We start from the raw sequence: 27,780 nt of genomic DNA, 5'->3' as shown, positions 1-27,780 counted from the left end.
AGTTGAAAGACCTCCAAATGTCAGACTCCAGGGAGCTTTTCATCACAGTGTCATCGATGTATCAGCTTCCACACCGTTTGGTTTTTCTTTTTTTGTGATGGATTTTGAAAATCCCAAAGACTGCTACAGTAACGTCACCTATTTGCCAAGCACTTAGATCGGCCAGAACCCCGAGGCAATTGTCTTGTTGGGTTTTTTTTCCTTTACCAGGAAAAAAGTAATTTTTCCAATTTATTTGCAAGGGCAACGAGCTTTAAGCTCATGCCAACATACTGGAATGAAGAAAAATGTCTTCTCATTTTGAGAATCTTTTAAAGATGCTTTCTCTATTCCTCTCTCAATTACTCTGTGCTTGCAATGGACCCCCCCTCCCCAACCCACCCACTGCTCAAAGCAAGTAGAGAAGTAAAAGCAGGAAGGTAGAATATACAGAAGTCATTTCAGAAGCAGTGAGTGTGCTAGAGGTCTGACTGAAATAACCCAAACGAGTGAAAGTAAAGCAACATTTTACTAAAGATGGTCACAAACACAATAATACGTTTGTAAATCAGTTCTGCCCATGATGCAGGACTCCCTTGATTCCCTGCATTCTCACAGAGTGATTGTAAATACCACCAACATGGATCCCATGTGTATTTAGCTGCAGTCCCCTGCTTTTTTCTTTAAACATTCTTTTCATTTTTGGTTATGTGATTTTAAGCAGATTCAGAGAATACACGCTAAAAGTTGTGCTTGTCCACTGGTCATGGTTCTCTCCAAACAAGAGAAGAGACTGAAAAGCGCTTCATCTCCTGCGTCGGTGGCGGAGCCCTGCCGGAGAGTGTCACTTTCTTCTTCATATGGCCTCAGGACATTACGGAACTACAGAGGTCAAAGGGTGATACCTCTCCTTCTAGCTCCTCCTCCTCTTGGTCAGTACCCTACCCACTTGTAACCCCGCCCACTTGCCCTTAGTCCCAACACCACTTGTACAGGTGATTAAAAAAATAAGTTGCTAAATGTGAAATGTTACTAAAGAAAAAAAAATAACAGTGGCTTTAAAAGTTTTTGACTAGTTTTATTAGGTGTTTTAGAATTGTGTTGAACTCATCTTTATCATTTTCTGTGAAGAAAAAAAATTCTGATGCTATTTTTGTTTTTTGTTTTTTTTCACTGTAGCAGGATTGCATTTCAATGGAAAAGTCATTGGGGGGTAGATATTTTAATTTGTGTGTAAACCTGCCAAATGTACTTCTTTAATTTGTAAAGCCAGTGACGAGAGAACACATTTTGTTTTGTTGAATATCATGTTTTACAATATGGTTATTCTATTTAATTTGGTTGCAGGTTTCACATCTATTTATAAATGAAATGAAGTAACATTTTGGCTTATTTTTATCAGGGTGCATTATTATTATAATTATTATTATTGATTAAACATCATGATTATTAGAATATATAGAAACATTTTTCGGAGGTTGTTGTTGGTATAGCACTGGTGTACCAACCTTACATTCATTTTGTGTCACAAATACTTATTTTGCTTTATTTTGTCTGTAATAAAATGTTTAAAGTGGAGAAAGAGCTGTATATGTGTAATGCTTCTGACAGCCTTTTAACACATTTGTTGCTAATGTGACGAAGAGTAGCACCTGAGAAACGCATTGGCATTCCCTTGGACATGCCTGGCACTAATTAGGAGAATCCTGGATGTTGTGAATGTCAGTGTGGCACACGGCTCATTATGTGGCGTGTTTCGGCTACCCAGTTTACTTTTTGTTGGTTTGTTCAATCACCTATAGTTTATCAGTGTATCAGCAAAATATTTTTTGCTCAGTGGTCATGTTTTTCCAGCGAAGACTTCAAAATGTAGTTGAGGTAGCAGTAAATGATCTGTCAGAGAAATGCCTGAAAAAAAAACAGCATTTATTACTTTGCTTTGAATTTCACCGTTGGATTAAAGGTAGAATAAGACATGGAATCTATCCTCTCGCTCTCTGTCTCTCTCTCTGTCTCTCTGTCTCTCGATGTGATGATGCAGTGCCCCCTACAGGTCATTCAGAAAACGTCCCACATTGTTTTTAAGTCCTTTCGCAATAGACGTACGTCACAATTCAGTATCTTCATTTTAGACCATCGGATACAATGAAAGTCTCCAGCTTCCCTCACTATCATTACAACCACCGAGGTGCCGCTGAGCAAGGCTTCAAAGACTTGTGAGACTGTAAACAGAGCAGAATAATCAGTAGAATAATCTTTAAATCCCAGCAAATGTAGGAGAAATAAAACTGTCACACTTCACACACTGCTTTGAATGCAGATAATATTTTATATACTGTTTCTATTGAGACTGACCAAATAACACACTGGACTGGACCCTGGTGCGCGTCCAGCATTAATGTTCCTGTACCCCCCTCTGTTGGTCACATGCTGCTGGTTCAGGTTTCTCATTCCATCAATAACGATTAAATCCCAACATTTAAAAAATGCTAAATACATTTATTTAGAAAAGCCCAAACAACTAAATACATTAGTATTCATAATAATCACAGTAAATATAGTAGTAACAATAATACTAAGATCAAGCTGATCAGTCAGAGATTGCAGACCCTCGCCTCCAAGTGCCCGATCTCGCAATGTTAAAGAATCCTCCCATCATGCCATTCGTGTCCCTCCCTCTTAAAGTGACACTCCCATGTTACAGCACAGGCACAATACCAGATGTAAAAAAAATAATTCTAGAATCTGGATCCAGATCCGGATCAACGCCATTCTCGGGGAGGACCGAGCCATGGACAGAACCTTGCTTGTGTAAAAATTTCAAGTCAATTGGGTTACTAGTTTTTGAGTTATGCACGCGGACAGACAAACAAACAGACAAACAAACCCAATTGCAATACCCTCGCCTCCGCTTCGGCAAGGGTAAATATGCCGGTTTTTATCATCAGAGCAAATTAGAGAAGACAGTATCTGACAATAAGATTGCACTGGAGATGTGATCTCTGACAGGCATAGAATGTCAGTGCAAGATTTTACATTTACATCTGCAAAAAAAATGCTGCACACCAAGGATGAATGGTTTCAATTGTATCTGGTGCACTGATGCTGTGTGGAATTGCCTTTCACGTCCGTTTGCTTGTGTACTTAAGACATCTGTAGAATATTAGATTTGACTCCACTGGACCAGAGTTATACCGAATGAATGAAATGAAGAACCTGTTTGGATAGCTTCAAATCATGCCGGTTTCAAAATACTCTGTGTGCTATGTGATACAGGCTCCTTGCCTTTCCAATCTCGCATCACTAATATTGTCTCCAGCAGGACTGATGCTGGTTTCATTAGTTCGCATTCAGAGCCTTTCATATCCTCTTTGGACGGATATGAACTCTCCTGACAAGACAGGTAGCAGCAGCAGCCAGTCAAACAAGGAAGGACAGACCATCCCATGCATGTCTCTGAACAAACACACCCGATGGCTGAGACGATAACACCCCATGCACGACATTTTACTTGGGCGATATCATCATGAGGATAGAAGCGATCTGGTGTTTTGTCATTGTCTGGGGCTTTCTGTTATAGGTGTGATGATGAAACTCATAGATAATGATCATTCTTTTATTGGTGACTGCTTTAAATAACACAAAATACCAGGCAAAGTTTGAACAAAAATATTTTATTGTTACATGTTCCTGCCATGATGTATAACAGTTACAATAACTCATAAAGATCCTCTCAATTTTAAAGATCAAAAATAGACTCCCGGGTTTTTTGGGGGGGTTCTCGTGAGCATTTCCTTAAGCAATCATCAATCAATTATATTATCCAATCATACAGCAATGCTATTCCCTATGTAATACAGTATGTTATGCAAAAGATTAAATATATGATGGGCCATGTAGAAATCATTTATCCTCATGGTCACACTCGGTGATACAGGCCTTCTGTGTTTCTTTGATACCGTTAATTAATATTTAAAAAGTGTGCAAAAATATTTGATCTCAGGAATTAAAATCAAGACTCAAACTGATTAATAATTTTAACTTTCGGATTAACTTTCATATCTAGTTTTTAATCGAAGAATGAAATGTCAGCTATTTTTATTGATTGGCTGTTAATTAAAGCCGTAGATCTAATTCACACATGGTGTGGATCAGAACTTTAATAAAGAGTTTAGTGTGTTGCATCCAATTTTCATCGGTAATAAGTGCATCCTCTACAACGATATTCCGATAAATAAACATGTTGGAGGTAATTGTTTCTTCCACTGTGGAGAGTTCTCAATTCTTTGGCTCATTTTCCACCATCTGAAACAAGCAATCACCCACATTGCAGTTTCTCCCACCAAACCTTATATGTAAATTGAAGGAGTAGATACTGGAAACCCAGTGAGCAATAGTTCATATTTAAGGGGCCTCTTCTCTGTTTGGTGTAAAACAAAGTAAAATGCCTAACCAAACCACCGGACATCCTCCTTCCATTTTCATCCGAGTCGTTTCCTCTCGCATATCGTTTGGGTTGCCAAGGTGCTTGCATTTATTAGGAAGTCACAGATATTTAGTAAAATTATATATTTAAAGTTACACTTCCTAAATAATAATAACTATAATTATAAAATCAAAACTGGCCACTCTGGTCTAACAGTAGCTATAAACACAAAAGGAGGAAGATCATAACATCTGGCACAGTTTAAAGACACACGCAATACAGACCATTAATATTACAGTGACATTTACTGAACACATGAATGACATCTATACAGCTTTAGCTTCTGATAATATTTCCTAACAGACATATTCTACTACGCACTGACATGTGGAACATCGTCACATGGGTCGACTCTGGCGTCGTGTCATGTGACAACAACATGAGAAACAGAACTTGCACAGTGACGCATCTTAAGGAAACAATATAACATACACTGCTTGATTTCACTTCAGTTTGTGCTCTAGGAGAATGCTATTGGCTCATTTTACAAAGACAAAAAATAAATACAAATCATTTGTTATGTAACATAAATATTAGTAACATATGAGTATGATGTCATCAGTGTCCGCTCGCTAAAGAGTTCCCAACTGTGAGCTTAATTCATTTCTACACTCTTTATTCTGTTATTGTTTATTTGTGAGGTAATTTGCCTCCTAATTAGTAAATAAACTGTTCACAATAGTCTATAAAACTATGATAAATGAGATGATCTGGTAGAGTTAAAACATGTTTTATATCTACTCATTTCAGGCAAAGAAAAAATATTTGCAGTTTAAGATGAAACATAGAAGCATGTTCTGCTGTGGACAAACATCCATCCATTGTCTGTATTTGCTTTATCTTTTTGTCTTTTGGGTGTTTTCAGACTGTGGGAGGAAGTCAGAGCACCGGGGGGCACGTAAACACATGGAGAACATACAAACGCCACACTGAAAGGCCCCAGGTTGGAATTTTTGGGATTTGATTCGTCTTGGTTGAGGCGACAGTTCTACATGACTCCCTACTTAGCAAACATATTTAGAATACAACCTTCAAAATATTTTGAGGTCATAGCTGACCCTTAAAATCGGAACAATTTTGGAGCATTTGTAATATACGCCTGGGTTCATACATACATTCACTGTACTCTCATTTAACAGGTTGCCAATCCGTATTTGTAAATACCAACCTGCTCCACTTGCCTGCTTGTTTAAATCATTCTTTTTAAAAGGCCAAATGACAAGTGAATTCGTCTAAACCTATCAAGTCTGTCCAGGCCAGGTCTGTGCAGCATTATTCAGCCACAGGACGTTCCCCCTTGTCTTCAGGAACAGACAAGAAGATCTTCTGACAGAACGTGGTGAAGATTTCTGAGGACAAATGACACATTGCGTTAGCATAGCCATCATGATATATGAGATATTTTCCCTAAATGAACCCTTTATTATAATGTAGCATATTTGATGCACATGGCCTTTTAGGATTTTGAGACTCCTACTTCAGAAGTTTGATTTCCCCCCCCCCCCCCGAAAAAGCTGATAGATACAAGCCGACACATGCATCTGCATTTTCCATGAAAATATGTCTGATTTTGCAAAAATAAATTAGAGCACTTATATAAAATGTTTTTTTTGGATAACATTTGTCAGAAGGATCCATTAAGAACTTATTTTCCAAAAATTAGAGTGTTCTGACGATTACTTCATGGTGCAGGCTTTAAAGCAGGAGCGCTTGTCTCTAACCCCCCAGGTAGAACTGACTCTCTCTCTCTCTCTCTCTCTCTAATAGAATAATTAAGTAAAAGTAAATATTATTGTTGTGGTGATTGATAAGTGATTTAAAAGACATCGCTGATTCTTACTTTTAACAGGGCATGGTTTATATTGATCAGATACTCTGATTAATTTTCAAGACAATCTAAATGATGAATGGGCCGTATCTCCCTCTGGAGAAAATTATTCAAGTGATTTCTGTTCTCGGAAACTATAAAAGGAAGGCAAACAGTATTGACTTATGTAATTAAAAGGCCCGCCCAAAATTACTCGGCCCACCCAATACTGAAATCCTGACACCACACCTGCTACATCAATACACTCCAGCAGACATTCCCACGTGAATTTCATAACAATCTGTAATGTATGCTTCTCCCACCTCGCCTGAGAAAATAAAGAGGGTAGCTATAAAAAAAAAAAGTCTCCCACTCACCCAGCATCTTCTGGACCGCATGGGGTTTCTTCCACTTGTAGCCCAGTAGGTATGCAGGGATGCCTGTCAAAATAATGCTGGCACCTATCAGAGACTCGAATGGGGCTGCCCAGAATGACACAACGATCATGAAGACGCAGCCCAAAACAAAACCCGCAGGGATGACGATGGGTAACTGCAGAGGGAAAATACATGAGATGAAGCAGCGTATCGTCAGGAATGAGCAGAAAGAGAGAGATACCATGATTATACAATGCAACTTACAATAGGATTGTGATGTTAAAAATCACACCCCAAAAAAAGCAGCTGTAATTCAGTACAGTTTTAAGGGCTAATGAAGCAGCATGAACGTTTGCCCTGTCAGAAGGTCTGATTTTAGAGCTGAGAAATAGATATTTTCATTCATGAATGCTTTTCTTGTGAAAAGATCATTGTAGAAAATAAATTAGTGGAGAGCCCGCGGGAATCAAAGGAAAGATGAAAGCGTCTGGTCGGTCAAAGCAATGTTACCATGATGAAACGGAGACAAAGCGACAACTCTTCCTCATCCTGAAAAGCCAGTGTGGCTCCATTTCCAAGTAACAATATAACAATAAGAGCAGCGACACAATGGTGCTTTCTTTCAAAATAAATAAATAAATAACATAGAAAACACTGGACATTCTATGAAACTCAGAGACGTATTCACATTTTGTGCAGACCCTGGCGGAAGTCCCAGTAAAACAAAGCGCTTACATCACTTGTGTACCTTTTTAGTAAGAAATAGAGTCTTCAGGGATGGAACGAACAATTAATCCAACCTTTCAGATATTACTCCACCTTAATGGGCCTCCTGAGATCGGGCTTGGTAAAACGCAGCCAGAGCAAACCAGCAATGGCCAGACCAACACACAGCCAGGTGAAGAAGCTGAAGAGATTGATGACAGAGAAGATGTCCTGAGAGATGGCGTACATCATGGACAGGAGGCACTGAAGCAAAGGGAAAGGACAATGGGAAAATGTTGCACTCCTCTCAAAAAAACATTTGGGAGACATGCTTCAACTACATTGGTAAAAATGGAAGCTTTCGTCATAATAAACATTCACTCATACTGATGCCTGGTTGTAATTTTAACCTCAGCACTCGATACCAGCGGCTGCAACGGCTGCTGCTTTACTTGATGAAAATATGACAAAGAGTGAGGAGGGAGAGGAAAGGGTGTGGTAATCGTTCTAGTTTGATACTATAGTTAACATAAATTTAATACACCCAAGTAAATATAACTAGGCTCGCTCTCTCTCTCTCTCTCTCTCTCTCTGACACACACTCACACACACACACACCCCTAGGAATGAATACATGATTCAAGCACACAGGATGGTGGAATTATACTGTGGATGAAACCGACTTTTAAAGTTTGCCAATCAATACTAGAATAACAAATATACTCTCTGGCAGTTCCTTCATAGGAACTATGGTTTAAAAGTGACGGACGCTGTCCTGCGGCATCTGTTTGCTATTTTCACCAAAGACTGTCACAGATATTTCATATACGGTAAGTGTCTGGGAACTGCGTTAACTTGTGGAAAAAGAGCATAATATGTGACCTTTAAGGTTCATCTATGATTCTATGATTAAGTAAGTACTGACTGAGCTCCCTGCATTCTCCAAACTATCGATCAGATTACTGCTGCATGTCTTACTGTGAAGATGAGGGATGGAACCGGCGTGAAGAAGTCGGTGTGGACCAGTCCCAGAGCAGCGGGGAGCTGACCCTCTCGAGCTCCAGCATAGAACAAGCTGGAAGAGACAGAGCTCTCCAGTGAGTGTAAAGAAATACATCACCCAAAAGCTTGTGCCCAGATGCACAGCCACCTTAGAATAAATATCAGGCTCGAAAAGGGGAAAGGAAAAGGGGTTTGAGTCCTTGCTATAAAAGCATCTATCAAACAACCCCTGCATCCCAAAATGTCCCAACCACCACTTGTCTGATTTAAAAAGAAATGAAACCGGTGGTTTTTGTGGGGTTTTTAGCAGCAAATGCAATAAATCTGAAATGTTCTTCTCTGTTTGCAAACACACACCGCGCTGAGGTGAACAAGGATCCGTTGACGGCTCCGAAGCAAGATAGTCCCACGAAAACAGGAATTATCCAGGCCATCACGCCGAGATGATACTCCCCAAAACTCTGCCGAACAGCGAAGATAAAGTCAGCTCACATTGTGACAAAGAAACATGTCAACATGAAATGCACTCGTAAATCACAGCGTGCTCACCACAGCAACGGCTTCGGAGTCGACCATGACCTGTGGAGAGATGGTGGTGAAGTAGGCCAGGTTGGTCAGGATGTAAACCACCGTCACTATAGGCATGGAGATGATGATGGACAATGGCAGGTTTCTGTGATGAGAAGATATGATCATCCACGATAATCAAACATGGATCAATCTCGTCACCGCTGTCTGTGCAAGCCCCTCAAAAAATAAAATAAAATAAAACCCTACTGTATTTAAGTCACCTCTCTGGATTGATCATCTCCTCTGTTACATAATTCAGGTAATTCCTAGAAGAAGAAGAAGAAAAAAAAACAGTGCTAATTCAGAGACTGGAGAATTGGTGTGCTGCTAACAGTTAGCCGCTAAGCTTTGAATGATTCATTCCAAAAAAATGGATCACAGATGCCTCACCAGCCTCCAAAAGCAAAGAGGCCACTGTACAGAGCCAAGACTATGCTGTCCACTCCATATTTGCTGCCTTCAAACGACTTCTCCAGTCTCAGGTATGGGATGTCGCCTGCACATAAACAGGAAGAAGGGGAAACCAGTGAATATGGATGGGAAATATTCCACCACAGAACTGTGGCTCAGTGGCGTCTCATTCAGGTCACCCAACCCCCCCCTCCAAATGTGACCATTTTTTAATGGTTAATGTACAAAAAATAAAAAAAACATAAGAAGAATTATAATGCCACTCCTTTACCCGAAGCTCTCAGATGGTAATGGCTTTCTGTCAGGGCTGTCACGTGCACATCATTTTCTCATTTTGTCCTTTTTTTGCCTCACATTCTGAAAGCCCACAGTGTGACAGCCGGCCGGCTAGTTTCCATGGAAACAGTGTAGAGAGAGTGTAGAGCACAATGGTGGCAGCCGTGGAGGAGGAGCAGATGTAGCAGGGAGCAAGCGAGAGTCTTCCCGCGCTATTTTATTTTGAATGGTGGAGTTTGTTCCATTTCAAAGAGCGTCTGTGCCCGTCCGACACGCCGTCGAGTGTGACTCGCATCCACAGAGGTTTCTCCGTGCTTAAGGTTTATTAAAAAGACGATAAATTGCTGGCTGATAAATTACTCTTTCAGTGGACATTAATGTTTCTATATTTCTTTCATTGTTGCTCCTTTATAACTGGGTCAGTTTGACTGTTCTTTTTAGATGCATGCTGTGAAGATACGTAATGTATGAAGGCAATTATGCTCCGCGGGCTCAAATTTGTTCTGATTCGTTCTCATGGCTGACAGACAAGCCTTGTATTCAGGCAGCAACTGTGTGAGCTGAAAGGAGGGCAGTCTGCTTGGTTAAGCTCATTAGTGTCAGTCAATAGTTTGTTGATCATTAGAGACGCATGAAGTAAATCTCTGTTTTTGATGTGTCTCAAGTGCTGACAAATAAAGATGAGACAATAATAGCATTAGCTTGATTATTAATTTATGCTTCATTAATTCCATAAACTTAAACAATTTGGTTTGACACACTGTATAAAACGTCGTTCTCAGAAATACAAGGGAGGTGATTAAAGAGTTTAATATCAAAAATGCGCTGCTCATTTAGATTCACTTCAACATTATCAGTCTTGGAAACTGAATGTTTACAATTGACATATTCCTCCTTCGACACACAGACGTCAAACAAGAACTTCACTTGTGACCTTCCAAGTTTTTGTTTTTTTTCAACAATTATCTTAGAAAGGCACACAAAGTTTGTGAACTTTCAGTTGCGTTCCTGCAAAAAGACACTTTACCTGTGGAAATCTGGATGAAGCCAAAGATGATGATGATGATCAGGGCCAGCAGTTTGGAGGCTGTGAACAAGTCCTGGACTTTGGTGGCTGCTCTCACGCTGATGCAGTTGACAAATGTCAAAGAGGCTGCAGGGGGGACACAAGACAGAGCAGAACCAGGGGGAATGAGGACAGGACGTTTCCAAAGTTAGGTAACCAGAGTCGACCGTCCGGAACACACCGAGGCAGACGCAGGCGATGAGCTTTGCAGCGCTGTCGGGCACATTGCAGTGTGGGTAGAGCGGCTTCAGGAGGTAGGTGGCAAAAACCAGCGACACCACGTACTGCGACGATGGCCGGATGATGAGCATTTCCACCCACAGCTTCAGGAAGGCCACCAGCTCGCCGTACACCTCCAGGATGTACGTGTAGTCTCCGCCCGACTTTGTGATGGTCGTGCCCAGCTCCGCGTAGCACAGGGCGCCCATGGTGGAAATCACGCCGCACACAGACCACACGATCAGGGAGAGTCCCGCTGAGCCGGCCTCTTTCACCACGCCGGTCGGAGTGACAAAAATGCCAGAGCCGATGATGGTGCCGATGATCATTCCCACGCCGTTGAGGAGGGTGAGGCTGCGTTTGAGTACAATCTTCTCCCCGTTGGCGGGGGGGTCGTTGCCAGCGGGACCAGGGACCATTTTGGTAGTTGGAGACGAAGACTGCTTTACAATCAGACCCTCTTGCTCTTGGTTTGCTTCAGCTAAAGGGGGGAGAGAGCGAGAAAGAGAGAGAGAGAGAGAGAGAGCTTTACGTCTGAGGGATAACCATGCATCATCGTTAGTGCATGCACAAAAGAGAACGCCACCCATCTGACAGGTTTTAATAGGAGGCGTTAGGCAGCGGTTCATTTAACGGCATGCTTGTGTAATTCGACGAGACAGAGAATGAAGCGTGTGTGTGTGGCGTGCTCTGCTGGTTCCTGAGGAAGAGCGCCGCACCTGTTTAAACACGCTAAAAGGGTTTATGAGCCAAAATATTTCTTCACCATGCAAACCTGATTCTCTCTCTCTTTCTCTCACACACACACACACACACACACACATACGCACTGAAGCCATAGCCATTTGCATCAGAACACATGGGTGAACAATGCAGACCTGCGCCATGTGGTATCTACAGTAGTGTGAGCATGCACAGCACCTACCCTCCATCTTCTCCTGGCTCGCCGCCTTGGCAACGCTCTCACGACTGCTCCGGGATTTCAACTCAGGCTCAGCCATATTGTCTCCTACTTCTTTCTTTTTTTTCTGTCCTCTTCCTTCGTCCCTTTATGCCCTCTTCTTGCTTCAATCTTGATTTCCTCGCTAACGCCTCGCTCTCACACACTCACACGCGCTCTCTCTCACACACACACACACACACGTGCACACACTCACACGTTCACAACACCCAACACCTCAACTCTCTTTCTCTCTAAGCCTTCCTGATTTGTCCTTCCTCACACACGCTCACACGCACTCTACTGCAAATAGGTCCTCCGTCCCTCAGTCTGAAATTGATCTGACCCTGATCTCCTCCCTCCCTCTTTCTCCAGGATATAGGGGAGGAGCTGAATCTTTGTGATGCTGCCGGCCTCAGCCTACGCCCTCGCCGTAGGAACAATGTGATAGCTCAGAGGAGGGGAACTAGGTTACTAGGAGGCATCATGTGGCAGCGTAATCCTTGTTTGTGCAGCCTAATCTACTAGCAGACAGCATGCGTGCCTGCATAACCTGTCAGAGTGCATTAGAAGGGATGTGAGCCTGGTGCTGCACCCAGTGGTGTCATCATGGGGGGGGGGATGTCTTTGTTATCCATCTCTCACGCAGAAACGTGACATCATAGAGACATATTACTGAGCTATAGACATGACATACTGAAATGGAAATGACCTCGGTCCTCTGTCAGAATATTTGCTAGGATTCGGCAGTGCTATCTGGCCAGGGAGGCGTCGCGGTGAAATAGGAGCCCTACTCCAAAGTAGGTTGACATAAAATACAATCATGAAATAATTATACCGCCAGCTAAGGTTTGTTTTTATACAGCAAATAACGAACTTACTTGGTGATGTGAAATCAACGAGTTACTCCTGTTTGATGCGGTTCTTGTTAATTGGTTAAAAAGGATGGATGAATGAAAGTCAGAAATAAAATGTCCAAGAACCTCAGTTAATCTGAGATAAATCCGACCCAAGGAATGAGCCAAAGTCCAATTTGAAACAATGGAAATGAAAAGAAAAAAAAACCCACAAACGATAATCTTAACAGGCACCACCCTTCAGTCCTTAGTTTTGTGTAGGATGTGGGAAAATATTGAATAGCCGGTGGAAAGGGAAATAAAAGCCCGATTAGAATTCCACCTGCTTCGTTTTGGTGTTCAACCAGAATCCAAACAAACATTTTGCAGCGTTATAAACCACAGATGTACATACAGAATGTACTGACTCATATTGGTTAATATGATAACAGATAACAGATAAAATCAACAAGCAAAGGATGTGTGTACTGTGGTCCCAAGAGAGTCCTGGAACTCCGATCACAATGGCGTCTATTAGATGCGTAAAAACATGTGAATCTCATCGTTAGCCGGAGCAGCCAGTCACCGGCCACTCACGGACTCAGTGGAAAATAGCACAGAATGAGTTTTTACGTGTTTGTGTTATTTTCAATTTAGGTTGGATTTCTTTTGTGCGCAACGTAGATTTTCGCGCGAAGACCGTATCAGCTGTGCGTAATTACGCACGAGCGCACCTTAGAGGGAACGTTGATTACGAACCTGCAGAAATTAAAATAAATGCCTGAAAACTGTGTGATTAAAAATACAGCAAAAATGACTTGAAGGGAATTTAAACCATTAACTGCTAATTATTTGAAAACAATTTTAACTAGTAAAAAATAAGGAATGGCTTATTATGTTTAATAAATTAGCAAAAGCATAATTGACTACATCATATCTCAGGCGTTTGAGCCTGCTGTTGCGTGTCTCGTTTTCCACCACTAGGTGGGGACCTAGAGTCGTCTTATTGTGCGGGTAGAGCGGGGAAAAAGGGCATTCGGAGAATGAGCCCCGTTCTGTTCGTTGCGCACTTGCATTACTATCTGCGCTGACAAAGTCGAACCACGATCCACGAGCTCCGTTCGGGGAGCATCTTGGCTCGGGCGATGGAGCGTGGCTCGACGGTGGATTTACCCAGGGCACTCTCTGCCGCGTGTCCGGGGACTTTCCCCTGGGTATGGCGAGAAATCTGATTCTCAGTGTGTAACCCAGAGTGCAAGTTTTCCGAATACCCGGATGGAACTACGTTGCGCGACGCCTTTAAAAGAGTAATAAGACACGGGTACTTCTTATCATGGTGTAAAAACATATTTTAATTGGTATACCGGCGTGTACCAACTTCGCCGTAATACAATAATATTAACCACAGATGGTTTATCAAGAACATCGCCTTTTGTCTACTGTCAACTTTGGTTCCTGAATTTAAGAGTTTCTAAACCGAAAGTGCTCATGGGAAAATTTAAAGTCGCAGTCACCACACACTTGTGTGTAATTACGCACAGCTGATACAGTCTTCGCGCAATCCAACCTAAATTGAAAATAACATAAACACCTTCGCTTGTTGATTTTATCTGTTTTATTTGTTGATTTTATGTGTATTTTATAATGTTAAATAATAATATTTCTTTGAAAGGAATTTTTTATTTTTTTTGCAAATTGTTCTATTCCTTCTACTAATATTTAACATCTTGAGATTATAATAATAAACACGAGAAAGGCACTAATGCAGTGGTTAAAAAAAAGGAATCATTCCTTGTTTTATCTGTTTTATTTGTTGATTTTATGTGTATTTTATAATGTTAAATAATAATATTTCTTTGAAAGGAATTTTTTATTTTTTTTTGCAAATTGTTCTATTCCTTCTACTAATATTTAACATCTTGAGATTATAATAATAAACACGAGAAAGGCACTAATGCAGTGGTTAAAAAAAAGGAATCATTCCTTTCATCTGATAAACTCATGAGCTTTATTTCATGCCAGAAAACAAAAATATAATCCACATGACAACTTGTAAATTCATTGTAAAGAAAATAATAAAATAATAAACACCTGAAAGAACGAGTAAACATTAATTTATTCCACCTCAGAGTGTGCAAAGCTCAATATTCTGTACATTTACGCATGCCACACAATTATTCCTTCCATCCTTCACCTTTACAACTGTATCCATTCTTACACTACTTTATCACTCAATGCATCACACTAAACCGTTTCTGCTTCATTTATTTACTCAAAGTATAAACTTCCATTTGTGTGCGTTGCACTGTAGGTAGCTCCACTGCCAATGCAATAGGATGGCTTTTTATTTCATTTCTAGAGTAACAGTACACGAAAGCTGCAGAATCATTGGGTTGATTGATATGGTCTGATAATGTTTTTTGCAGCTATTGGCTTGTTAATTCTACATTTTCAACACATCTACAATAAATATCCACTCTGAACAATCAGGTCCGTGGTTTTTCTAAAGTGCAGGAGTTGCACAGGGATGGTACAAGTTTAGACCGTCATTCTTTAACTACGATCTGTCTAACGATTTTCTAACCCCATCAACAAAAATACATCATGGTAGCAAAGCTTTGAAGAAGACAACAAAGCACAAAACCACAGACGGAACGAGGGCAACGCCGGTTTCCCGGCAATACCGATGTCATCGGTGTTGCCTTTACTGAAGGACGAGGACAGATACATCAGTTGTGTTTCTATTTTTGTAGCTTCACTGACATTGTATCATTTTTACACAGTTTTGTACATGAGAAATAAGAAATCATGCAAATCTCATCTATTAAATCTAATTACAGAAATGTGCCAATACAATGCAATACAAAATAAACATTGGCACACAACCTGATCACACAATACAATATTGCATTGCCTCAAATCCTTCTCTCCAAGTTTGACTGATTTAGCACAGTCTTCTTTTAATAACCTTGGTGCTTTTCAAATGCATTTCTATTCATGCCATGTTGGGGGGGGGGGGATACATAAAACAATTCTACAATGAACTCTTCAACCCGCTTTGATTGTGCTGAACGGCAGCAGCAGCAGCTTCAGCATGTCAGTTGTTGTTCATAATCCACCAAGAAGCTGTTAAAAGAAAATAATCAGTTTCTCTGCTCCGGCTTGAACTACACAAATGTGAAACGGCAACAGGAAAATAAGCAGACTATGTTTTTCTATATATATACTCACAAAGAGCAGTAACTAACACTCTAGAGATGGTTTATCAGCTTTTCAAAGTACAGCAAGCTAATTACAGAAGCTTTAACATGAAATGATTCCTATAAACCCTTTGAAAGATATTGACTTCCACAATTTATAATCCCAGAAAGACTTTATGTAAGAGTTCATCAACTGATTATCATAATGACTTACACCTCATAAAAACATAGATGGAACCATAAACCAGATTGAAGTGAACAGCCTGAGTTTGCACACGGTAGTAATGATGTTACAATCTTTATAGTCTTTGGCTATAAATCTGTTTATTTGTCTTTATTTGTTTTCTCATTTTGACAGCTTTGCTTATTTTAATTCAGAAATGCGTAACCCTTTCATCACACACCAGAGAAAATGAGTGGATCATTTGTGAGGCATTTTCAATCACGTTTTTCCTTTTAATTTTTATATACTTGTATTACAACTGAGAATTCAATCATCAAATCATGATGCCGTCACCTAAATAAATCAAACTGGACTCATGCAAAATGAATGAGATAATAAAAGCTGAGGAGTCCGGTTTCTACCTGGGAGGAGCATGGTGGATACCATCTCTGGCTCCTCCAGTGACTCAACAATGCAGCGCTGGAAGGTCTTACTGATGGAGGACTGCAGGTAGCTGGGAGGAAAGAGGGATGCAATGGATCAGACTTGAATTTGCCTCCTGCAAATTTGAAGCTCTTCCTGATCCTACCTCATCCAGGAGAGACGGTCCTGCCAGAACTCATACATGATGAAGCAAGATCTGTTTTGCAGGTTCTGGACTGAAATGCTAAAAACAATATGAAGAGACAGCGACAGAAAGAGAGAGGGATCACAAAGGAGGGCAGTTACTTCTATATTGTGTTGGGGGGGGGGGGGGGGGGATGAAACAATTTAAAGAGTCTCCATGAAATCAGAGATACTGAGGCAAACAAAGGCAACGTACTGCACGTTGTTTAGTTCGCTGCAGGTGGCATCTGTGTAGATTTTAAGAGCTTGCTGGAAGTGCTCCACATCACGCTCCTTGACAGACATTTGTCTTTGGACCAGAAGTATGTTCTAGATAGACAGTAAGAAAGACAAAAACAACAAGCGTATGAGGTTCCTTTAGGAATATGAGACTTTTTCCGGCTGTTCAAAAACCCTCATGAATAAATAAATACAGTGCAATAATCTGACAATCCTTCATGCTACTGCTACTGCAGTATATTTGGCACACATTGAACCTACCGATTTATATGTCCCTGCCAATGTGTCTTCTTTAAGAGGTTCCAGATGTGGGCTCTGAGAATGGGTCATAAATATTTCATTTAGGGGTGTGCTTGGATCAGCACAAAATAGGATTTCATTAAGCATTGAGTAAGAAAGACATCACCATATGCCTCCTATGGCATCACAGCATCCCTGGAAATGTTTGCCGTACTACGTTCTTGTAGGCGCGGCCAAGATAAGAAAATGTCATTACCGGTGTTATTAACAGACTAGCGTAATATCTAACTCAGAGAAAGTACCTGTAATACTATGTTCTATGCAGTTCGATGCTGCCTTTTAAAATGACTTATTAAATATTAAATAGGTAACATGTAGGTTTTTAAATATAAAGCATTGTTTCAAAATTCCCATAACTTAATAACTGTTCAGCTTTTTGACAGCAATTCAATGGATAAAATACTTCATATTCCCAAAACCTAAAAAAAAACACACCTCCCCATGTACATGAAGAATATTTTAAGATGTTTTTGACTTCTGCTCAACTGTGATACATCTCTCTCACACAGAGCTTAAATTTAATTTACAGCCACAAAAATATAAAAATACTAATAAAAAGTCAAATAATAAAAAATGTAAAACATCTGTACTTGACTTTCTGTCCACATTTGAAGAACATAGAAAGTTTTACTGATATTGATATGAATATTGAATAGCATTTGGGAATTCCTCCAGATACGAAAGCAACCACCTGAATAAATTCCAACTCTTATAACCATGGAAATTAAAAAAAAATAAAACAAAATCTGAATACCAAAAGGCAACATCAACAGATGGACGGAACCCATTCCTATATTCCCTTCCACACTTCATTTATTGGGGGGGGGGGGGGGGGGGGTTAAATCAAGGTATAGACCAGTACTTTGGATAATCAATTTTAAGTTTGATGCACTCATGCCTGTCCACTAAATATCAAGGAGGCAGCAAAATACAAAAACAGATTTCATACGAACCTCACACTCCATTTTGTCGATGAGCTGCTCTGGTTGGTTGATCTGAGAGACCCAGTGGTTGTCTGGCTCCACGCTGACCCCTGAACACAACACATCCTGACACGGTTTGTTTTGAATGACCAACTGAACCGTCCTTCTGAGATCGGCCGTTGGGAATATGCCAGCGATGCCCCTGAAACATACCTGTGGTGAGCATGCCAGAGTAGGGGTCAGTCGGGGAGAGACACATGTTCTTCTGGATGCGCCTGCCGGAGCGCTTGGCCACCCTCTGCAGAGACAGATCCTCGGGCTTCTGCAGCGTCCTCCTTCCTGTGCAGCCCTGCTCATGGACAGCCTCCATAGCGCAGTCCAGTGATGACTGAAGGGACTGCAGCTGGGTGGAGGTCTCTCTCAGCAGGAAGCGTGTCACAAACTGACCCAGCACTGATGAGCCCTGATACTCCTGAATAAATGAGGAAGGATAAAACAATATGTTTGTAAAAGAGATAGCCCTGTTTTTTTTTTTGTTTTTTTTTGCAGATGACGTGATTGTTGATTTGCTGGTCCCTTACAACAAAGGTTTATGTCCTCACTCCTCTGCGCAGAAATAAGACCGTCTTATATCAGGTAACCGCAGACACATTCATGGTGTGAATGTGTTTTTCAATTAGCCTAAATGAATAAAGGCAAAGCAGTTTGGGTGATAATAGCCTGTTCACAAAGCTGGAAGGTGATATAGTGTTAATGTCTGCGAGCGTATTGATTCCTGCAGTGATGAACTGCATCATTTTAACCAGCTCTCTGTGTTGTAGCAAACTATAGCTCAGAAAGAAAGACGGATTATTTAAAAGAAAAACAAAGAAGCTTGTCGGAAAATTATTTATTCTGTGTGATCTGTTTTGGTGGCAAAAGGGACGGTGGACTACATAATTAATGAATGTTGACATTTTTCTCATTTTCTCATTTTTTTAAAAATCTCTGGGCAATACAGCAACTCCAGGGATGTGATTATGCCGCCGTTTATATGTTTGTCTGTCTGTCTGTCTGTCTGTCTGTCTGTTAGCAACATAACTCAAAACGTTGCAGACGGATCTTGATTACATTTTCAGCAGCTACACAGCAACAAAAACCTAAAAGGTTTAAAGTCATTTATCAAGTAATGATAAATGTATCGACGTAGAATTGTTTCCTTTTGTGGAAATTTAATAAATTTATGCCATGATGATCAACATTTCCAATAAAAACAACACCCATGCTGATGAGCAAACAACAATGGCTTCGTTTTCTGCCCCCCCCCCCCCCCCAGCTGATAGTGGGTCCCTGCACCTGACGACTGTTGACACAATCTGGTCGACGGACGTCTTGTCCTTATCCTTGCATCACAATATCACAATGGCCTGAACCTGTTGCCTGGCAACACCTACGGCTGGTAAAAGCTGTGTGGTAAAAGTAGCACTAATAGTAGTAGTAATGGTACTCAAATAAACAAATCTGCAGGACTAGTACTAACGGTAAGAGGAACTTTAAGTGAATACATTTTTTTTAGTGAAGCCTGTAATTAAGAGAATGAAATCCTTCGGCTTCACTCCACAGCTGCTGAGGGGTGGGATTGGTGCGTTACGAGTGAACGGATAGGATGAGCTCATGTTTGAGAGAGCGAGCACAGAGTATACGTAGCAGGTAGTCGAACTGGAAGATTTCATCTGTGCTTCTGCACCAAAGAGAGGAGAGTTCCCAACTGACAGCTGGGACACGACCAAAAGAAGCTGTCCGACGGCTTGAACGCATGCAGGACTCTTAAAGCTGTTGAGAGGGACAACAGCTGCTGTCTTTTCCCAATTAAAGCGTTGTAAAAGGTAACCCACCTCTTTTGTTTTATCCATGGCCTTCAAAATGGCCACATTCAGCTTCTCCAGAGCCGAGAGAACGTTGACATATTCTCCCAGGTGTGGGGTGAAGTATCCTGGTGGGCAAACAGACGAGACATTTTTGATGCTCTCTGTGTTTATTCAGCATGTGCTTGTAAGTGGTGCTTCTCTCAAGAGCATCATGAATCAATATGACGCTGATTAATCAGATCGTGAAGACACGGCATGTTCAAATGATGCCGTTACAGATCTAGAGCATTCTTCAGGCTCAATTAATGCATGAAGGTGATGTCATCAGCTGCATAAGGAATAAGTGATGAAGCAGAAGCTCATAATTACCTGACAGTTTGTCTATGTCCAAGTTGCTGTGGAGATATGGGAACAAGAGAAAACAGAAACGTCAGTGATATTAACATGTTTGGCTGTTTAATTGATGGACAGACACTTTGTCTTTTAAGCCACGCCAAGTCTGTGCACCCCCCCACGTTGGTCCATACACGCTGGTGCACTGGCCTCAGAGCTTATACGGATACTCATGTTCCCCATGGAAGATAAATTCTAAAGACTCTGGACCCTTATGTGTCGTCTAGCGACATCCTCAGGTCGCTAGATATTGATATCTAGCGATATTGATATCTAGCGATATTGATATCTAGCGATATTGTAAAACATTATCCACCAAAAAGTATATTCCAACTTTAGGAATTTTGGTGCAAATTAATAAATGTATTGCAGCTTTAAACATCATCATGTTAAACTGTTGTTATGACAACGTCACCCTTTTCCTCACCAGCATATTTTTGACACAGAGAGACACTAATTTTCCTACAAAAAAAACCCCAGGCATCCTCCATGTACACCACATGAAGTATACAGAGCAGAGCAATGTACTGTATTCAAATATTCATGCAGCACAATATCATGTCAAGTAAAGTAAGTGTTCTCGAGACATGGCTGTGCTTTGATCAATCATGCATGTAATTTAGAGACATGAGAGGCTAATCTTCCCTGTGATTGGTCGGTACTGGTTGCTTGGCATTGCATTATCTCATTACTGTTTTGGTCAGTGTTGTGCTCGCAAACATAGTACAAGTATTTCTGGCAATACTATAAAATAACAGGATCAGCCTTTTCATCAAGTGTTTCTATGCATGCAATGAATTTAAGAAATCTGACTTTAAGGAGGTGGCACCGGACAATATTTCCATATTTTACGAGCTCATTTGAGCTCATCATTGTGCAAAAAAACGGTGTCTCAAATCGCGGGAATTTTCAGGACAGGAGGAGGATGACAAAGGCGTTCTTACTCTGTTCGTTTTCTGTCGATGGAGTAATACAGCTCCTGCATCTGCTCGTCAGTAAGGACGCCATCTGTGAAGTACGACTGGAACTCCTCCAAGGACAGCTTCCCATCATCTGAAAGCACACAAACCAGTGAGAAATAAAACCTCCTCAGTCTGTCCGGCGCATACACCGAATTAATCCAAATGACGGGTTCGGAGCACGACATTCCAAATGATCCTAAAATGTGTTTTTAATACATTTTGAAACCTTTGTCAAGGAAAAACTACAATAAATATGAATCATTTTTTTTATTAATTTCCCCTTATCCATTTCAAAACCTTTGGCCAGTGATTATTTATGTATCTAAACTGATCATTTCAAAATGAAACTATACTTCTGCTGTTTTTTTTCTTGACAACTAAAATGTCTGACCATGCATCGAAGTGACAAACACACAATCCCACTAAAATTCATAGAGATGGGCAATTTCCAATCGCTAATTTATGGATCCATATCGTGTTTTGTGACTGTAATAACGGCACCGCCATCCAGTCCCACCTGAAACGTGAATGAACCAATGTCCTAGCAGTCATTAATGGCAGCTCAGAGGAGAAACACAAAGACACGAGTGTGTGCGCTAAAGGTAAGCAAAAGGCAGCAAAGAATGTGGACTAGTTTTAGCGGTTGGAGCAAAGTTTAATAAGGTGCTCTGTTCCATAATTAAAAAAAAAAAAAATACAATGAGGAGATAATACCTCCATCAGCTTTACTCGGTAAGCACTGAACCCTTTTGGGAATCAGCTCTGAGACAGGAAAGCAAGCTGGTATCATCTGTTGGTTGGTTAAGAATACTTTTACATGGCAGATGCTACTGCCTTATCACTAACCATTGCATGAGGATCACAACCTTCAGAAGCAGATCTGTAACTGCTGAACGGTGATGATGAATAATCCTTTTCTCAAACTTTTTAATGACATTTTCATTCCACGGGCTGGAGTAGAAAACACAACCTCCTCCATCACACCTGCTTACGTGCTGATTTACAACCAATTAAAGCGTTGAAATAGTGTAATGTACATATTTTCCCCATTTCTCTGAGTTGCAGTGGCAGAATTCTTCGGTTTCAGACTAGACTGTTTCAGTTTTCTTGACTTCTGTGACTATTTGAAATAGAGAGGTTTTTATTTTCCTCCTGGAAGCAAACCTGAAGTAGAGCAATGCTTTTACCTGCTTAAATTTTATTAAATGTATCAAAACCATAACCATAACATTACAATGAAACCACATTGGAATGGAATACAGTACATACAGCAACGGATCCAGAGACCTTGTATGGCATCTCTGCAGGGAAATTAAAATCTTGTTTATATTGGATGATAAATCAGTTGCTCACAACAGACGTGGGTTTGTTTACCAGCTTTAATTATCTTGCTTCAAACTGATTAAAAGTGCACCTGAAGAGCGTAACCTCTGCTTGATCGCGTTTCCTTCCAGGAAACACTTTCTCCAAGTCCTGAAGCTCAAAGTTATAAGAGCTGAGCTGCACCAATAATTCATGGAGTCCAATAGAACCTTTCAAGACTCACTGAAAATATATAACTACAGCTGCAGATCCAGATATTTTCCAGTCTTATTCAGTATCCATCAGTTTCTGCATGTGTATGTGGACCCGGTGTCAAACCTTTAACAGATTAATTCATGTTAATATAATAGCCACTGGATGAATTACTGCTTCTCACAGCCTGCTGAGAGCCTGACTCTCCTTTTGTGGATCACTGCACTCCTGTGAGTATTTAGCGATGGTCCTCCCTACTGCAGCACTGAAGTGAGGTAATTAATGTACAGGGCAGAAACCTCACAATGACTTTCATATGGAGACAAAGAGCAAGACTACATCATCTACTCTACATTTGAAACATTTTCTGAAATATAAAACAGGAAATAATCCTCAGAATCAGTAAAATTGTCCTGCAGGATGCCATTACGATGACACGTCATTATTCAGCCTCTCCTTGCAACGACAATTCAACAAGTCAGCTCACCTGAAACTAAACCCAATGGCTGTCTTCTGTAGTCGAATATCATTGATCACAAACAGGGCCAGACTGATGTGCTTTCTCTATTCACTTATATTCTTGCACTGATATAAAGCCTGTTTGCTATTCAAATATTGAATCCCTCATTATAATAGTGAAAAAGGAAAGAGCGTAGCGAGTCGATCGCCAGCCTTTATTGTGTGATGAATCCGCGGTGCCGAAGGAGCGTCATCCCACTCGGTGCTGATTGGTCGGATGTGATTTCCTGTCTGTTGCAAAACTCGGTGAGTTTGTGAAGATGAGAAGAGGAGCTGCAAATTGAGGCTAGCTGCGATGAACATGAGAGAGAGTGAGAGTTTTCTCCACTTGTTTAGACTTCCTGGAGGAGGGAAGGTGAGAAGTGCAACGAAAATGCAATATAAATCATTTCTGGTAGAAACAAGCAACATACCTATATGTTGCATTGTGAGACACTACTTTAAAAAGTAGCTACTCACCATGATGCATCACTAAATGAAACTCTCATCATCATCATCATCATCATCATAATCAGTGCAAGGCAGCCATTTCTCACAGCGGCACATTTTCAAGTTATGTAACATCCTCCTGAGTAAACAGGAGGAAGTTCCAATACGCCACATGCATTAATCACTTGCCCCTTTTGCAATTTAGATGTTATGCAACTGAGATGTGGGGCATGAATAAAAATAAAAAAAAAGAAAGCAGGAGAAACGTTTTTCTTGTTTGTCAGCACAGTTTTTCACAAACGGCTGAACGCCTCGTGTTTTCCCAAGACACTAGAGGAACGACTTCCTTTGAGGTAAACAGTGCATTTAAATGTAGCATTTGAACGCATTCATGAAATGATAAATGTACATGTACACAGGTAGACTTTATACAGTACATGAAATGATAAATGTACATGTACACAGGTAGACTTTATACAGTACATGGGATATCATATCACTGATATGAGCTTTGCATGTTTAAAAGGGTTCAACTGGTCAAAATCACCTCATAAAAAGCTAAATGACGCCGACAATCTGAACTCTCCAGAGTCCCCTCAGACCACCTACCTGAACAGACATGACAAAATATTACTTTTTTACAGCGCATTTGTGTTTTGCTGCAACCCCCACTGATATTTAATGGGTTTTAATCAGCTGTGTAACAAAATTGGCTGCTCATTTTTCTCACTCACCATTTTTGTCTGCCCGACGGAATATCTGCAAACAAGAGGAGACGATCGTATTTTAGGAACAGGCACAAATAACACAAGACAATGCAAATAAAGAAGAACACACTTCAGAAATATTAACAAGCTTTGAGCAACCAAGAGAGAGAACAATATTTATTTATATAATTTATTAGTATAATAATCTCAGACCGAATGGAACCCAATAAGATTTGTGCCCTTTTGGTGAGTGCATAAAGAGACTTAAAGCATCTTATGCCATGTTTATGTGCCCATGTGGAGCTTGGAAACAAGAGATATTCCAGGCATTAAGATCAGTTAAGCTGTGTTAAGATAGTTCTCCATTCATGCAAAACCTGCTAGCAGGAAGCAACATCCTTTATGCTCATTCATCGATGCTGTGAGCATCGGAGAGAGTTAAAGTGAATGGAGCACAAATCTATCTGTCACCAATGGAGCACATAGGACATAATCTGGTCACATTCTATTTTTAACAACCCCTCCACCCTCGAGTCAGGATATATCTCCTGAGTCTCATTATTGATTGCAAGAAAAGTAATTTGACACCTCCCTATTTGCAAAGCATGTACTTGACATTCCCTGCAAATCTATCGGCTGCATGGATTCACAGCAAGTCCAGGAACTCCCCTCGTTCCTGTATGGTATCTAATCATTTTTGCATCGTATCTGTTTCACGGTTAATTGAGGTGTGAAGTCTGCACTGTCCTTTTTTAAAAAACAATAAAGTTACACTGGCAAAAATCAAATATAAAGACCTTTACGTCTCCTTTATGCTGTTGAGTGGGCGGTTGGTGCAGTCAGCGGAGTCGCTGCCATCCCAGAGATAACAGCGATCACACACCGTTACACGGATGCTGCTCAGCTGTAAGATCTATCTCAGCCGGTCCCTGGGGGCCTGATCATATCCCACAATGAGTCCTCATGAGCACAATAAAACTAAAGCAGGGGGAGTAACTGGCACTCCCTGAACAGCTACAGCATCAATTGCTTTTTATGAAATGCTTCCTATCAGCCTTTAATGCAAATAGCTAATAAAAAAAGAACTGAAGACACTTCTCAGGGATATTTAGCTGTGCTTTTTAAATCAATAGTCCTTCAGCTTGTGTATTTATATCAATACGCTTCGTAGAGAGATAGAACAAAATGTAATAGAATCAAGGGTAAGTGAGCCGTCAGTTGCCATACGGCAAGAAAAGCACAAAATCTTCTCAGTGTTATCCTCCAAGTAAGGATGTGAATATTATCGTCGTGATTTAGTTTAGGACGTTCAGATGAAAGGTTCAGAGAAGGATCAGTGCGAGGAGGTTCCTTCACGGTATTGTATAGTCTTTATTTATGCAGCAGAATAAATGGCCATCCTACAGCTACGGTAATAGCTTGACCGAGGAAATGCCTGTTTGGAGTTTACGCAGTGGTTTGGCTGCAGAGAATGGATGCTAAACTTGATTTAAAGCAAATGCATCCATGCTGCAGTTGAACGCTCCCCTCCCCCCTGGCCAATAATCAGCTTCAAGGAAACAGGAGAATTTTATGAACAGCTTGTTTCAGGGAGCTTTATAAGGCTCGCAAATGATGCTGGGGGGGTCACAGAAGCTGCAAAGCCATCAGAAATAGATTTAATGAAAGACTACATGCATGCAGAGCAATAAGGAGCAATCACAATGCAGAGGAGACATTTCAGTCCTGTGTCATATGGAAGCAGAAATAATTCACATTCCATTCCTCTGCTTTCATGTGTCTGATCAGAGCCGCGTGATTGGCTGGCTGCTCATTTAAAACGCTCAGCAGGTCACGATTTACACAAATACAAATGACTCATCAATACAGTCCATGTCACGACGCTCTTTATCACGAGGAGAAGAAGAAGAAGAAGCAACAAACGCAGGTTAGATTGAACTAAAACGTTGCGCCCATCAGCTTTGATATTCACGCTCCGGTAGAGCTCGCCTTTCTTATATAACAGGGCTGCTGTAAATCAAGGATTCGTGTGAATGAGAGGCGGAGAAGCACTCCCCCCCCCCCCCCATATATGAACCATTCACAAAGAGCAGAGCAAAGGACGCTGTTTTTGGACAGATAATGATGCGCAATGAAAATGAATTTCAAAAGGCGTGTTGATGAGAAGTGTCCGAGTTACATAATGAAAGTACAATAAATACTTCATGGGGGGGTCAGCGTATATACTCACATCCTGGACCAGAGGGATGCCTTGATTCTGGATGCGGTCGAGCTCCTCCAGCTTTCTCCAGTGTTCGTGCTTGGCAGACTGAAGACACATTGTTATCATTTCTGTGCACGCCAGCATCCTGCAAGCTCTAGATGCGATGTCTACTCGTCAGATAAATGGAAACCTGTCCGGTTGTCTTTGCCCGGCTGGATGGAGGAGGAGGAGGAGGAGGATGCTGTGATCCTGGTTGGATGGCGACAGACTCCGCTGCTTGCGCGTCGACACGACGTCATCTGAGTGAAGCCCCGCCTGCACTCAACGTGCAGCATCCTCGTTGCAAACCGAGGACTGCGCCCTCTGCTGGCGGCCACGCTGCTGGATCGTGCTGGAGCACAGAGATCAGGCTCATCCAGGAGAAGAAAGGACAGGGCCAAGCCAGCTTGTCAAAGCGACAGGCTGCATTGGTTTTACGTGCAGATTTGCTCTGTAATCCATTCAAGTGGTTGGTTTGGTTTCAACATTGGTGGGGGCTCCCCAAGTAAAGGGTGTTAGGGTATATTTCTGCAAAATGTTGAGCTCCAAGCACTTTATATTCTGCATTTTGATTAATTTAATACCATCATCTCTGTGTAGCTGTCCATTGTATTCACCAACTTCATGTTTTGAGTCCCAGCAGGGTCATCAGCCGCCACCATCTTGCTACTGCTGCAGGAGGAAGCCCTTCAGTCACACGACTCCCTGAAGAATCTCAATGTCAACGACTCTGTTAGAATTATTATGGTACACCGCTTTAATATTCAGATATTTCACATGAGAACATCAACAATTGGTATTTCTTTTTTCTCTCTCTTTTCAATATCGATCACTGCATATGCTCAGAATCAAAGTACTAATACTCTTTTGGCAGCCGTAGTTCTTTGTTCTATTTTAGCGCACGTTGAAACAAAATTGTGTTTTTGAATAGTTTTTGAATTGACAGTTAAGTGTGACACAAATAAAATGAAACCATGTCAGAATCTTTGTGGCACTGTCTCACACACACACACATGCACACACATGCACACACATGCACACACACGCACACACACACTCA

General features: G+C 41.0%; 2 protein-coding genes across 2 annotated transcripts; both read right to left on the bottom strand.

Annotated features, from left to right (window-relative positions):
* Positions 1 to 5,737: 5,737 nt before the first annotated feature.
* Positions 5,738 to 12,115, bottom strand: LOC137905903 (large neutral amino acids transporter small subunit 1-like). Its single transcript, XM_068750191.1, has 11 exons — positions 11,815 to 12,115; positions 10,861 to 11,373; positions 10,641 to 10,766; positions 9,317 to 9,422; positions 9,148 to 9,192; positions 8,906 to 9,029; positions 8,714 to 8,817; positions 8,333 to 8,429; positions 7,469 to 7,618; positions 6,650 to 6,824; positions 5,738 to 5,814 (listed from the first exon to the last, which is right to left on the bottom strand). The coding sequence occupies exons 1-11, from the start codon at positions 11,897 to 11,899 to the stop codon at positions 5,738 to 5,740; spliced, it is 1,602 nt and encodes a 533-aa protein (XP_068606292.1). The 5' UTR covers positions 11,900 to 12,115.
* Positions 12,116 to 15,771: 3,656 nt separating this feature from the next.
* Positions 15,772 to 26,825, bottom strand: LOC137905914 (N-terminal EF-hand calcium-binding protein 1-like). Its single transcript, XM_068750202.1, has 12 exons — positions 26,709 to 26,825; positions 24,506 to 24,530; positions 21,291 to 21,399; positions 20,323 to 20,348; positions 19,981 to 20,078; positions 18,320 to 18,578; positions 18,137 to 18,216; positions 17,145 to 17,198; positions 16,861 to 16,973; positions 16,627 to 16,704; positions 16,460 to 16,551; positions 15,772 to 15,800 (listed from the first exon to the last, which is right to left on the bottom strand). The coding sequence occupies exons 1-12, from the start codon at positions 26,823 to 26,825 to the stop codon at positions 15,772 to 15,774; spliced, it is 1,080 nt and encodes a 359-aa protein (XP_068606303.1).
* Positions 26,826 to 27,780: the final 955 nt, after the last annotated feature.

This window comes from Brachionichthys hirsutus, chromosome 2 (assembly GCF_040956055.1).
Source record: "Brachionichthys hirsutus isolate HB-005 chromosome 2, CSIRO-AGI_Bhir_v1, whole genome shotgun sequence".
NCBI lineage: Eukaryota > Metazoa > Chordata > Actinopteri > Lophiiformes > Brachionichthyidae > Brachionichthys > Brachionichthys hirsutus.
This window is presented reverse-complemented; position numbering and strand designations above follow the sequence as displayed.

Excerpts from the sequence above, each read along its gene's own strand:
- LOC137905903 (XM_068750191.1), bottom strand. The coding sequence starts at position 11,899 with ATGGCTGAGCCTGAGTTGAAATCCCGGAGCAGTCGTGAGAGCGTTGCC. Across the intron at positions 10,767-10,860 it reads CATCGCCTGCGTCTGCCTCG|CCTCTTTGACATTTGTCAAC; the intron begins GTGTGTTCCGGA and ends TCCCCCCTGCAG. Across the intron at positions 6,825-7,468 it reads ATCTCAGGAGGCCCATTAAG|TTACCCATCGTCATCCCTGC; the intron begins GTGGAGTAATAT and ends TTCCCTCTGCAG.
- LOC137905914 (XM_068750202.1), bottom strand. The coding sequence starts at position 26,825 with ATGCTGGCGTGCACAGAAATGATAACAATGTGTCTTCAGTCTGCCAAG. Across the intron at positions 20,349-21,290 it reads ATCGACAGAAAACGAACAGA|CAACTTGGACATAGACAAAC; the intron begins GTAAGAACGCCT and ends ATATCTCCACAG. Across the intron at positions 16,974-17,144 it reads TGGCAGGGACATATAAATCG|AACATACTTCTGGTCCAAAG; the intron begins GTAGGTTCAATG and ends CTGTCTATCTAG.